This window comes from Drosophila virilis, chromosome 4 (assembly GCF_030788295.1).
Source record: "Drosophila virilis strain 15010-1051.87 chromosome 4, Dvir_AGI_RSII-ME, whole genome shotgun sequence".
NCBI classification, from domain to species: domain Eukaryota; kingdom Metazoa; phylum Arthropoda; class Insecta; order Diptera; family Drosophilidae; genus Drosophila; species Drosophila virilis.
The window spans coordinates 6167930-6180771 of record NC_091546.1 but is presented as its reverse complement, the minus strand read 5'-3'; the positions used below and the strand labels follow the sequence as shown (position 1 = coordinate 6180771).

Genomic DNA, 12842 nt, shown 5'->3' with positions numbered 1-12842 from the left:
CTCACGGCAATAATACACAACAATTGTCGAGTACTTTTCTACTCATTTAGTTAACTAAATTAAAAGTATTCAGGTCGTAGAAATTATTTTCTCCTTACTTTTATTTGATAGCATAACAAACGAAAGTTAATTTAGAATTTAGCTGAGCCCTATTTAGCTTAGTGGATGGAGGCACGTAATGCTCGAAACCGGAAAGCGAAAGAAAATGAGAAATGAGCAAGAGTAATACAATAATATACACGCAAGCAACTCGTTTTGGAGGCAATAGCTCAAGCATTCAACTTGTGTAAATAGGGCGAAAATAATAATAGGAAAAAAATGAGGTGAAGGTGAAAAGGAGCAGCAAGTACACAAGTGTGTGTGTAGCTACAATATACTAAATAAATACACACGCTGAGCAAACACAGCGCAAGTTGAAATTGAATTTTGGCTTTTTGTTGTTGTTGTTGTTGCCGGACCGCTTGTCGCTATCTTGACTTAATTTTTGGCACTCGGCGCAAAAAGCATATAAAACGAAAACAAAACCAAATACAAACACAAAAAAAAGCTGGCTGCATATTTAGATGGCCTTTTTGTTGCTGTTAAATTGAGCAGCAAGGTGAGCAGCACAGGACGAGCAGGCAGGCAGTCAAAAGGACTCGCTAAAGGACTCACTTCTAAACTATTAACGTGCCACTGATGGCAGGTTGGCCGCCCCCGTCAACTATTTATGTCCGCATAACTGGCACACTAACAGCCACGCCTCCAGCACCCAGCAACCACGCAGCCATATGTCAGCCTGTCTATGAATGGCTGCCAGCAACAGCAGCAGCAGCAGCAGCTTCTGTAAACGTCAACAAACACAAATTCACACCCACACACACACACACACACACACACACAGAGACATTCCATCACTTTGTTAGACTCAACCCCCTGTAGCTCTTTATTTATTTTTTTCTTTATAATTTAAAACATAGCAGCCCTGCCAAAGTGGCGTCAAATGTCAGAGCTGTTGAAATCAGCCCTGGTGAAAAAATATAATAACAAAAAGAAGTATATTTAGCTTGTGCATGAGCGAATGCGAGTAGCCGGAGGCATGTGGAGTAGTTTATGGAGCCGGAAGTTACGGTTTTTTGTTATCCCAGAGGCAACAAAGCACATCACATTTAAAGTGACAGCAGGTTGGGGCTAAACAACACAGAATTGGGGACTCCGCTTGGTGGGGTGCTGAATTTGCTAGTTGACTGGTTATGTTCGGTTTTTGATGTTCGTGTGGCTGCTGCACACGACGCCGATGATGATAATGATGATGATGATGTGTAGTCATGCAATGTCAGTCAAAAGAAAGTTAAACATCATAATGTAGCATACTTTGGGGTGCTAACAGCTTCAATTATAAGCACTAGCTAGGGGGGATATATTCATATATTGCCCCTATAATAAATACATTCCGCTTTTGACATATGCTCGAAATAAGGGTTTGCACCAGCTGTTTAAGTTACAGAAGGAGCTTCTGCATTTTAATTTAAAAATAATTCTATAGAAATCAATTTTAATTTATTTAATTTGCTAAAACTTACGTATTCTATAAGTTTCTTATGTATTTTCATATACGAAATAATATTTCCCTATCACACTAATGTTAATACGTTTTTCATTCTTAATAAGTAATTTATGTGTTTTATATTTTTTCATACCATTTATTTACCAAGATTTTTCTCTCTGCTTAAGTTTTATTTGGCTGTTATATCCAATTAGACCCTTGCGAAATATGCTCAGGTAATTATTAAGCCATATTGCATGATTAATGTATACACAGACACGCACACACTCACACGAATACAAATTTTTGGATTTTGGTGAATCAGCAACAAAGCCACGAAACGCAAAAACCTCGCTACACGAAGCGAAACCTCAATTTGCTCGCAAAGTAAAAACACAATTAAATCCATTTAATAAACTCGTTGAACCCTAACGAAATCCAAAAAACCGCCCTTGGGCCACAACAAGCTCGACCCCGCCCGCCGCGGTGCAGCTCATTAACTTTGATGCCCACCAAAGGTGGCTGGGGTGGGGTTAGAAGGGATATGGATGAGGGAGAGATTTTATGTTGCCTTAGCGGCTGCTGAGCAAATTTCAATTAGGCTGCGAATCCAGGCGCGTCGAGAGACTCGTGAATATGCTATATATACATACATATATACATAAAAAATATATTTTTTACTTTATATTAATATTTATTAGTGAGTAGATGGTTGCCCAACAGCCAACGACCAATGCCGGAAATGAACTGCACTTCAACTCAACTGCAATCTAGTGATTTTTTGCTGCTAAAATTTTAATTTAATTTATGAAAAATATTCATTGGCCTCGCGAATGCTATATAATCATCAAATTATGTGCTGCCATCTTGGACGCTGCCATGACTCAATTAAGAGAACGTTATCAAAAAGTAAGGAACAAAACGAAAAGATCGAAGCTACATTAAATCACCCTGGCAGACACACTTTTTTTAATATTAAATTTATCGAAAGCATTTTCAAAAAATTAATACTCATTAAGGCATTAGCCTTAAAGTTTTTATGTAAGGCAGCCCCAACCAAAATCGAAAATATACAAAATAATAAAATAAAAAAAAAATAAAAAAATAAAACAAAGTAATTATTATATTTTTACTAAATCATTTATGGACCAGTCTTAAAAGTTTTACAACACTGTAAATCCGAATTGTCTTCTGAAAATTAATATCCTTACATTTTTATCAAGTTAAATTCTAGATGAAGACTTGAGTTAAAGTCTGTTCTGTGCATATAAATATATCGTCTATCAAACTCTCTCAAAAGTTTCACAACACGACAGCCTATAAAACGGACTTTTTCTGAAGGTCTTTAATGTAAAAACGGTTAACCTGAAATAAGTATATGAAAATATGCATTCTTTTGCATGACGAATATTTTCTACTGCGTACAGGGAATGGAACTGAAAAACACGACCCATAACAAACAGTAAACAAAACGCACAAAAGACAAAGCCCAGAGCAACAACAAAAAAATACTAAAAAATATGTACAAAAAAACAAAATAAAAGATGGCGCACACTGAGATACGTTTACATTAAAAAAACAAAAACACAAAAACAAATAGAGAAAAAAATATGGCGCACGGCTCTGGCGATAACGGCAGCGCCTGATGAGTTGACAAATATTTTGTCAGCCATAATGAGTTGGCGTTCCCGCTGCCTTTCGCCGTTGTCGAGGCGCTGTCAAGGTCTTGTTTCGCGTTTTTTTTTTTGTCGTATGTCGCGACTCGCTGTTCATTAACAGAACGCAGAACGCGGCAGTAGGCAATGGAAGGAGGGGCTGTGGGCTTTTGGTTTAAGGGAAACTTGCACATTCGAGTCCGTGTTAATTACGGCCTATGTCCGCAGAGGGTCAGCCGCAATTAAAAACTTTTTGCCCTTGCTGATTTCAATATGCGTCTCAAAAAGCCAAATTTGCATTTTTTGATATGTCCGACAGATCCCGGATTTATTTTAATGCAAAAGTCGCGCCCTTTAACAAAGTGTACAGCATGGCAATTTTAACTTTAAGCTTGCATGATTTTGTTCCATTCCATTTATAGTCGGCTGCACTTAATGCGTGCTTTTCAAATAGTTTGAACAACGCAAGCAATTCAGGTGAAAACTAATTAAAATTAACACACACATTTATATAGACCGCAGGCAAAATTAGTTACATTTATGAGAAACCTTTGACTTCTAAATAGATCAACATTTCATGGTTGACACTGCCAAAGCGTTTACAAATTAACCCGTCTACCTCTCTTCGCTCCGTTTGTCACATTGCATATTAGATTAATAATAGTTATAAAAGCCACGCACACACACAAGCAAAATCAAATAAATATTAATATAATACGAGCACAAACACTCGATATTTGCATTATGCGGGCGCGTCTATTTTGCATAGTAGCTAGTTAACACGACTTAGCACGACTCAGAAATACCCTGTACCTCTGTAATTATGGATCATTTTTAGTTTACTTTTCTTAAGCTTGAAAACCTAGACAAATAATTGGCTTACTTCTTTCACCTTTACAAAAAGTACGATGCTTCGCCTTTTCGGATTCTTCTTTTAGACAACAACAGTGTATGTCATGTTTGGATGAACTTATGAAATAACAAATACATTTTAACATAACTGCAGCTCCCCTAACATACACTAGTTAAGCGTGCCCCGATATGCCCCATTTGACACGCCTTTTGTGTGCAGGATATGAAAAGAAGCGTCGTCAAACTAAATCCGAAATACATGTGTAAACACAATGTGCAGATTATCATAAACTTGGCTAATTTATTACACAATGTGTGTCGCTTTATGCATGGGCATGGGCGTGGTTGGCGCAATGTTAACTGCCTTGAGGATTAAAATTTTGCGCTGACAACGAAAAGCAATAAAAAACTTGTGTGCGAGTGTGCATGTAATTGTTGTATATTTATGCCCTCATTTATTTATTTGTTTTTATGTCACCAAAACTAATTAGTAAATTAAAAGCGTTCACAAAAGTTATTTACTTGCGTATCTTTTTACCAAACCCAAAGTCTGACATTTATGCGAATAGATATTTGTTTTGGCCAAAGGCAGGCGAAGTTGCAAAAATATTTAATTTTCTAAATTATTTTCATTTAATTAAAACATTTATTTGCTTCGATTTGGATTTGCCCCATTTTGCGCTCTTTGGGCTATATGTGTTAAATGTTTTGATAAACTAAATTTAAGTGGCTTACATTGGCTTTACTAACTAGTCAGTCGATTAGTTAAAACAAATGCTTTAATATATAAAACAAAATAGTGAAAAATGGCCCAGGTACATAAATCGGACATGAGAGACCGGAGCTTAAGCAAAAATTGATTAGTGCTTCATACTAAGAGAAAGCCCATTTTCTTAAAAGCACCTATTTATAACTAGGAAACATATTAAACTCATCAGCAGCAACCACCAGAGTGCTTCTATTTTTGAGATAGGGTCTGTGATGCATGTGCGTCCATTAAAATAAAAAAGTTAAATAAAACCCGACCAGACTTGGATTTAACCACTCAAAAAGCCACTTGCAAATATAAGAATGCATATTTTAAAAGCCTGTCTGAGCAGCATGACACAAGGGTATCATTAGTTGAGCATATTCCCCCGGCAACACATCCTACACACACACACACACACTCACACATATGCACACATACAAGACTTTTTTAAAAAACATATCATGAAATTTTAATAGACTTCAGTTACTTGCAGGTGTAAATAATCACATACACACGGCTTGCTACTTTCCTTGATTTGCACAACAGCAACACATACACACGCACGCACATATACGCACACACAAATTGCTTTACACACTTACCCAAATAGGTGCTATTTGTCAAAACCCAAAAGATTTTTAATGGATCGACCATAACTACGCAGGCAAACGGCAACAACAACAGCAAACAATGACTTCAAGTTGCTGTTGTTGCTGCTGCTGCTGTTGTTGTAGCTGTTGCAGTTGTTGCTGTTTTTGTTGTCGTGCTATGATTGTTGCAGTTGCTGCACGCCAGCAACACCTTGGTAAACAGCAAATTACCAGTTACCAGTTACCAGCTACCAGTTGTTTACTGCCAAGCTTTGCAGAGCAGCCAGCAATTAATTTGTAGTTGCTGTTGTGTGTGGTTGTTGTTGCTGCTGCGGGCGTTGTTGCTGCGGTTCTTGTTGTTTGGAGGCGTAAGGCTTTGTAATTTCACTTTGTTGCTGTTGCTGTGAATGATTAAATGATAAATGCGACTTCGCCTTCTTAGTTGCTGTTGCTGTTTATGTTGCTGTTGTTGCTCCTGTTGCTGTTGCTGTTGTTGTTGCTGCTGCTGCTGCTTCTGCTCTTGGTTAGGTTGCCTTTCCGTTTGTTGATTCCCACTATATTTAATGAGCAAAGCGCGAAGGCTGCATCTGCGGTTGCTGTTGCTGCTGTTGTTGATGCTGCTGTTGTTGTTGCTGCTGTTGCTGCTGCTGCCTTTGAGGTATTTTTGTAATTTGCGTTGTGCACTTTTATGGCGTTTGCATAAATCGAAAAGTTGCGCATTTTTCATAGTACCAAGCGTTAATTTATTTTTATTGCATTACTCAAATTCACATTTTAATTAACTGCAAATAGTTGGAAATAATTGAACGTTTCACATTTGTCGATTATTAACAACAAGTGCTGTTGGTATTTATGCTGTTGTTGTCGTTTATACACTATTTAACTTTATCTAGCTGTGCTGTAATTTCATTTTTGCGGTTTATGTGGCATGATACAGCAACAATGTCATAGCCATTGACCGGTCTGCTATTTTATATTACTTTCCGAGCAACATCATGAGGTCTTTTCAGTCGATTATCTTCAGCTATTAAAAACTTATGACATTGTCATAAACTTTTAACCACTTCCTTTTTTTTTTGTGTGTGTCAATTTGCACTGCACAGAGTAGAGTTATTTTTATTTTAGTTTTCGTTTTTTTTATAATGGCATAAAGTGAATTTAAACTGTTATTTTTAAATGGAATTCGAAACTCGAACTTAGTTTCGATAACGCACAAAAGTAGGCCATATTTTTGAGAGTTATCAATGCAATGGAAGATGCTGATTTTATAGTTTCTATTTGATTGTGGGTAATAAATATAGGTAGTAAAATGACAGCATGTGAATGAGAGTGTGAAAGTGGGCCGCCTAACAAATAGATTAAGATAACTAATGTCAGCTTTAAGGTCTGAAAGTGAGAGAATACGAATACGTATATCATAGTCACATAATTGCTATATATTCACATAAATATTTGCTATAATATGAATTATTTGTGCAATATTTATCTTGAATAAATATATTTGTTGAACTATCAATCAACTGGAATTGCTAACCAGATTTGTGTAGGTCTGCTCATGCCTTGGCAACTGGGTCATATTTATACAAAGTTCAAATAGTTGTCAAGGTTCGGTTACACTAGAACTTAGATGGCCGGCAGCAAGGTGTTTACCTTGCCAGGGCTTGCAATCACTCGTGCTAGCTAGAGCCTTGGTTCTTTGGCGCCTTGAAGCGCTGTTGCTCAGAAATTCTCAATCGCACTTCAAACACTTGCTGCCCCGGTTGGTTGTAACAACAGTTTATGGCCATTAGCGAACTTGGGGCTCAAACAAAGGGCGCCAATTAACGCAGCTAAGGCTTAGGCAAATGAGCCCAAGGGCCACAACGGGGTCGGGTACGCGAGCCCGCTTTACGAATCTATTCCTTGCCTCACAGCCTTGACCTTTATCTGCAGGCGATTGAATGGAAGAGCGGTATGCTGGGACAGAGTTGGGCGGCAGTGGAAGCGGAAGCAGCTGCTGCTGTCCGTAAATATTTAATTGTTTATGCCAACGCGTAAGCGTACTTCAGCCATTTGGCCCGCTTTAGAGGCACTTTTAATGGACGGCTAAGAGAGAGAATTGGATGAAAGCTGGGTAAGCACTGGCTTAGCCCAGCAGCTAGGTTTCTTCCATGGGGAGGCAAGGCGATTAAAGCTAACGCAAAGTAATTAGTAACTCAATTGCTTTTCCGCTACAGCGTTGAGTGCTGCATACAAATGGCTTCCGTTATTGGCGGTTTACTTGGCCACTTTTTCTGTATGTGTGATGGAGTGATCCATGTTGGGCGCCAGCTTGTCATAGGGCGGCTTCATAAATTATGCATAGCGTAATTATGCGAGAAAAGAAAGCATTTTGGTCAAATCAATTGGCAATATGACAGCTAAGCGACGCGCAATGATTATCAAATGTGAATAATGCGAATAAAACGCCCTGCAATTGAGGTCAACAATATTAGCGTCAATTTTAGCTCGCTTAAGCCAGCTGTGCTCCCATTTATGCCCAACTTATGCAAATTTATGTGCGCTCAGCTGCTGCTGCTGCTGCTCCCCATCTTCGCAGCATTTTGCAGTCGGCAGCTTAAGGATTCTTAAGCCGGCTTCTTGTCCGTCTGCGTTAGCTGCCAAAAAGTTGAACTTGTTCATTTTTTAACATTGCTTTGTTAGGGACTCAGCATAAAAGACTCGGCAGCCGCCTCCTCCGACGCTGCACAAATTTTGAAATTGCACTTTTCCGCCCTAAGAAAAATAGTGGAATCAGCAGCAGAAGAAGAAGAAGAAGAAGCTGAGCAAGTACAGCGAGAACCCATTGCCGCAAACCTTCTTGCGCTAGCTAGCCGGAAATACAAAAGCATAAACTTTCCGGCCAACCGCAGCGACAGTCCAGAGCTCACAGAATTGAAAGCGCCCAAAACTAAAGCAGAAAATCACAAAATGTGGCGGAAGTTTAATGGACATAAACTTGCAAGCTGATCCCGCTAAAAAAAATAACACCAAAAAAATAGCCAGAGGAAATACGCCAAGTAAATTAGTTGAGAACCTTTCAGTTGACCATTTTGCCGACAAAATGTGGAAAAGAGCAAAATGCAATTTTTCGAATGGAAATGGAATATTATTTTACTTCACTGATTTCCTTCAGAAATATTAATTACAACTTTACCACCCGCAAAAAAAAAAGAAACAAAGAAAATGAAAATGCACTTTGAAAGCCAAACTTAATACAAAAAGTTTTTGTTTACTTTACATCACAGGAAATATTTTACACGAGTTTGCGTCCAACATTTTATGTGGCCCTTTGTACAAAGTGGCCTTTTTTTATTTATGGTAGCAAAGGTCATTGCGCAACGAGCATAAATAGCCCCTGGGCTAGCATGATATATATATATATAAAATACATTAAATAAAATAAAACTGTGAAGACAAAGCAGCTTTACTTAATGGACGTCGCACGGGCAACGTATTCTTTCGATGTGTTGTTAAAAACTATGCAGAATTTGTAGAGAAATATCATTTAAGTGCCTCTCACACATCGGAATGACACAATTGTTCTCCCTTCAGGGATCATATTATAACATATTCTATTTGTATAAAATATACCAAAGCCCAAATATATTTCATGAGAAAATACTATAGAAATAACAGATTTCATGCGTAAATAACAACAACAATTTGTAAGCGGCTTTAACCGACAAAGTTCCACAAAGACCCAGGTCCTAAGAGCACTCGTCTCCCGAGTTCTTGTTTGCTTGATTCAGCTGCTGTTGCTGCTGCTGCTGCTGTTGTTGTTGTTGTCGTTGAGCAAATGACAAAAGTTTCTGGCTTTGTTTTTCGAATTGTTGACGTGCAATTCAAATGCGTTAACAGCGCAAGAAGTGACCCACATAGGAAATGCAGCAGCAAAAGCAACAGCAACAGCACTAAAAACGTGCGTAAAACATGAATACCCGGCGTCGTTCGGAGCCCAAAAGGCTCTTTAACATATGTTGCGATTGTTGTTTTTCTTTCTGGTTGTTGCTACTGTCCGCTTGGTTAAATAGTGGCAAAAACTACGACAGTGTTGCTGCCACTGCTGCTAAACCAATTATAGGGCGACATTTCCGCAAAAGTAGCAGATAGAATGATTGCCCCAGACAAAGGGAGTCTAAGTGGGAAATTGTCGCTGCAGCTGCTGCGTGGCACGCTTGCAAATGTAGCTCAGGCTCAGCTACACAATTGCATGAAATGCGCTTAACTATACGCTGCCGAGGCAAGCGTATGCCACAGCTCCTGGGGCAGCATCAAGTAACAGCTTTGGCAACTGCCAACAACGAACTAGACAAATAAAGCACGCGAAATAATCAATCGGAGCTGCAACAAAATTCACAACTTGCATAAAACTTAATTAATTTGTTTTGCCAATGGGCGGCAGCTACTACATGAGCCGCTGGTAGCTTGTTTGAGACAAGTTAACAGGCAACGCAGCTGCTCGGCGTTTGCCGTTTTGCATTCATTTTGGCTGTAGGCACACACACACAAAGACTCAAGAACACCAACTGTGGCAGACACAAAACTTGCAGCCGACGAGTTGTTGGAAATTGTGTTTCAGCATTTCATATAAGCAGCAGCAGCAGCAACAACAATCGCATCAGCTTAAAAGATTTGTCTGCGGCCACGTGCGAGACGTTGCGTGGTGGGGCGTGACAGACATTTGGCAAATGAAGATTTTACAGCGTAGTTGAGAAGTTTCAAAGTGCAGAATATACAAAGTGAAATACTCTTGCGCTGAAATGTTCGTTTGTCCGCAAGCAGTTGCCAAAAATATTGTTAGCATAGAAAACAGACAAGTTAAGCAGATATATATTCAACGATTTACACAATTCTGCAGCAGCTTTGATATCATATCTGACAATTGTTATTCGATTTTCAGTACGCATTAAAAACATTTATACATGCTAATCTTTAGGCAATCAGTCAACGTGTTCTCTTGCCAAATGCGGGCATAGCTTAGCTCAGGAAAACTTTGTAGGTGGAAGTTATAGGAACAAGTATATAAATATATGCTGATAATATTCAAAATCAAGATTTCCAAACGCAAAATTAATAATGAACAACAATATAGTAAGGTTGATTAAATTAATAAATAAATCAAATGAAAATCTGAAAAAATTGTTGCAAAATAATAAAGAATTTATAATAAATATCAATAAGTATGATAAGCTAAATAAAACAGAAAAATAATATTCAAAACGAAATAGTTTTAAAAGCCAACCCCAAAATGTAGATAAATATACTGAACTATGCAGCCGGAATAATTGTTTCCCTTTATACCCTTATTTCTTTGCTGGAAAACTATTTTCATCTAACTAGAAACCACAAAAGACCTATCTGATAAACAAACTGAGTTTAACTAGATGTTGATATGGCAACCACCACAAAATCGCATTACTTTAGACGTGCTGTATATAAATACCAAGCGCTGAATGCCAATAGGCGTTGCCACGCCCCCTTCTCCATCGCCACAATCCAAATAAAAGAAACGTAAAATAATGTAATGGAATGCTTTGATAAAATGAAACAAAGCGCATGAAGGCAGCGAAATTGTCGCCATTCGTCAAACACTTGAGCGAAGATCAGGCAGGCAACCAAATAACTAACCACAAGTGCAAAGCAAACACACACACACACACACACACACACAACATACACATACTGGCACACACAAAGGCGCTGGCTGTGGGAAAATAACATTTCGGCTTTGGCCCAGACGCCCGCACCCCACTTGAAGGGCAACCGAAATGTCCTGACTGTCCCGTTTTGTTGTCACTCAATGTCTGTTGCGCGTGTCCAGCTTTCGATTTGGTTTCTTTTTTGCTGGAGAGGCGCAAAAGGTCCTTATGCAACGTGTCGAGTCGTCATGTCGTCTTTGGTTTGCTTTGTTGTTCTTGCTGCTTGCCATTTGTGGAGTATTTATCGTGCTTTTATTGTGTCAACCCATATGAAAATAAATTCAAATGATTTATTTACGAGCATTTGATATATTTGATTTTCAGCGTTTACGTTTGTACTTTAGCCACACCTTTTTTTTATTTTATTTATATAAATTTAGTGTGTGTCAAATTATATTTGGATTTCGTGCTTTTTTGTCGTGCACAGCCTCGCTCGTTTTTAATTTCTTTATATTTTATTTTTTGCTACACCCAATAAAAAGCCGAGACCTTGTTGCTGCTGCTACAACACAATATTTTGTTGGCTGCTCTTCGAGCAATTTGTCGACTGCATAGAGTGCATTGAATGACAGCTGCAGCACATTTGCCGCAGCATATTAAAAGAATGTAAATAAATAAATAAAAATAATAGCAAAATTGTCATGTTAAATTAAAAATCATATATTGCATTCAGTTTTGACATTTAACAAAAATCAGGAAATTCCCCTTAAGCGCTTGGGCATAAATATTTGAAAATATGCAATATGATTAGAAAAATAAATAAATTGACATCATTTTTCACATTGCCAAGCAAATGCATATTTTATAAACAGCCAAAACAAAGGCAAGCCGAATGTCTTCCTAACGCGGCCCACACAAAAATCTATGTACAATTTTTAAAAGAATACTTTTGTCTGTGGAAAATGAACAGATGTCTTGAACAACAAACAACATTAAGTATATTTTCGACAGATTCCTATTATAAGATTTATAAATTGATGTTGACAAGCGTTTGGGGTAAACTAAGCTTGTAATTGCTAAATCTAGGCATGATTTATATATTATGCGTGCCGAATGGCTGATGTTTTTAGCAAACGAACTTGCTTTGCATTTAAGTGAAATATCTTTAAAACTGACAAAGTTCACATAGTTATTTTACAGCCATAAAGAATATGTTTAATAATTACAGATACGTGTGAAAATGGTATACGCTTGGAGATATATATATATACTTATATAGGTTCATAAATAAATACTCAAATTTTATAATACCCTACAGTGCCAGGTAAGTATGTCTAGACTCAAGGGTATTAGGAATTGGGCACTTTAAAGGGCAGCTTATGAGCTCAATGGCAAATTTTCAAGAAATGTGAAAACGCATCAATTTTCCAGCCATTATTGGCTTTATTTATTTGTTTGTTGATTCACCGCCGACGCTTGTCGAAAAGAAAAACAAAAAAAAAAGAAGAAATCTCCTCAGTTTACACACGAAAATAAAGCTTAAAAAACGAGAAATTGTGGCAAACTTTTTGGCGTTACGCAAACAAAAATCAAAGAAATGTATCGAAAAAGACATAGAAAGAGTGTGGAAACTTTATTTCGCAATTATTTATCTAATGACTGCGCCATTGGGCATAAAAATATATATCTCGACCGGCACACGCCCAGACACGACGACAGCTCAGACTTAAGTCTATTTCAGTCAAGTGTTTATGATATTTTGATTTCAGTTTATTTGAGAAGCAAGCGTAGAAAAGTTAAGTGCGAAAA

The 12842-nt window shown here is 37.9% G+C and overlaps 1 protein-coding gene across 2 annotated transcripts in view; it reads right to left on the bottom strand.

Moving 5' to 3' along the window:
* CadN2 (Cadherin-N2) overlaps positions 1-12842 on the bottom strand; it is a 70915-nt gene that overhangs the window by 39302 nt on the left and 18771 nt on the right. The window contains exon 2 of one of the 2 annotated variants that reach the window (XM_070209146.1): positions 5386-6155. In XM_070209146.1, the coding sequence (XP_070065247.1) occupies positions 5386-5437 (52 nt within the window). In that variant the 5' untranslated portion in view covers positions 5438-6155. Of the gene's footprint in view, positions 1-5385; positions 6793-12842 lie in introns of those variants that run through there. The other variant, XM_015173118.3, reaches the window with a different exon arrangement.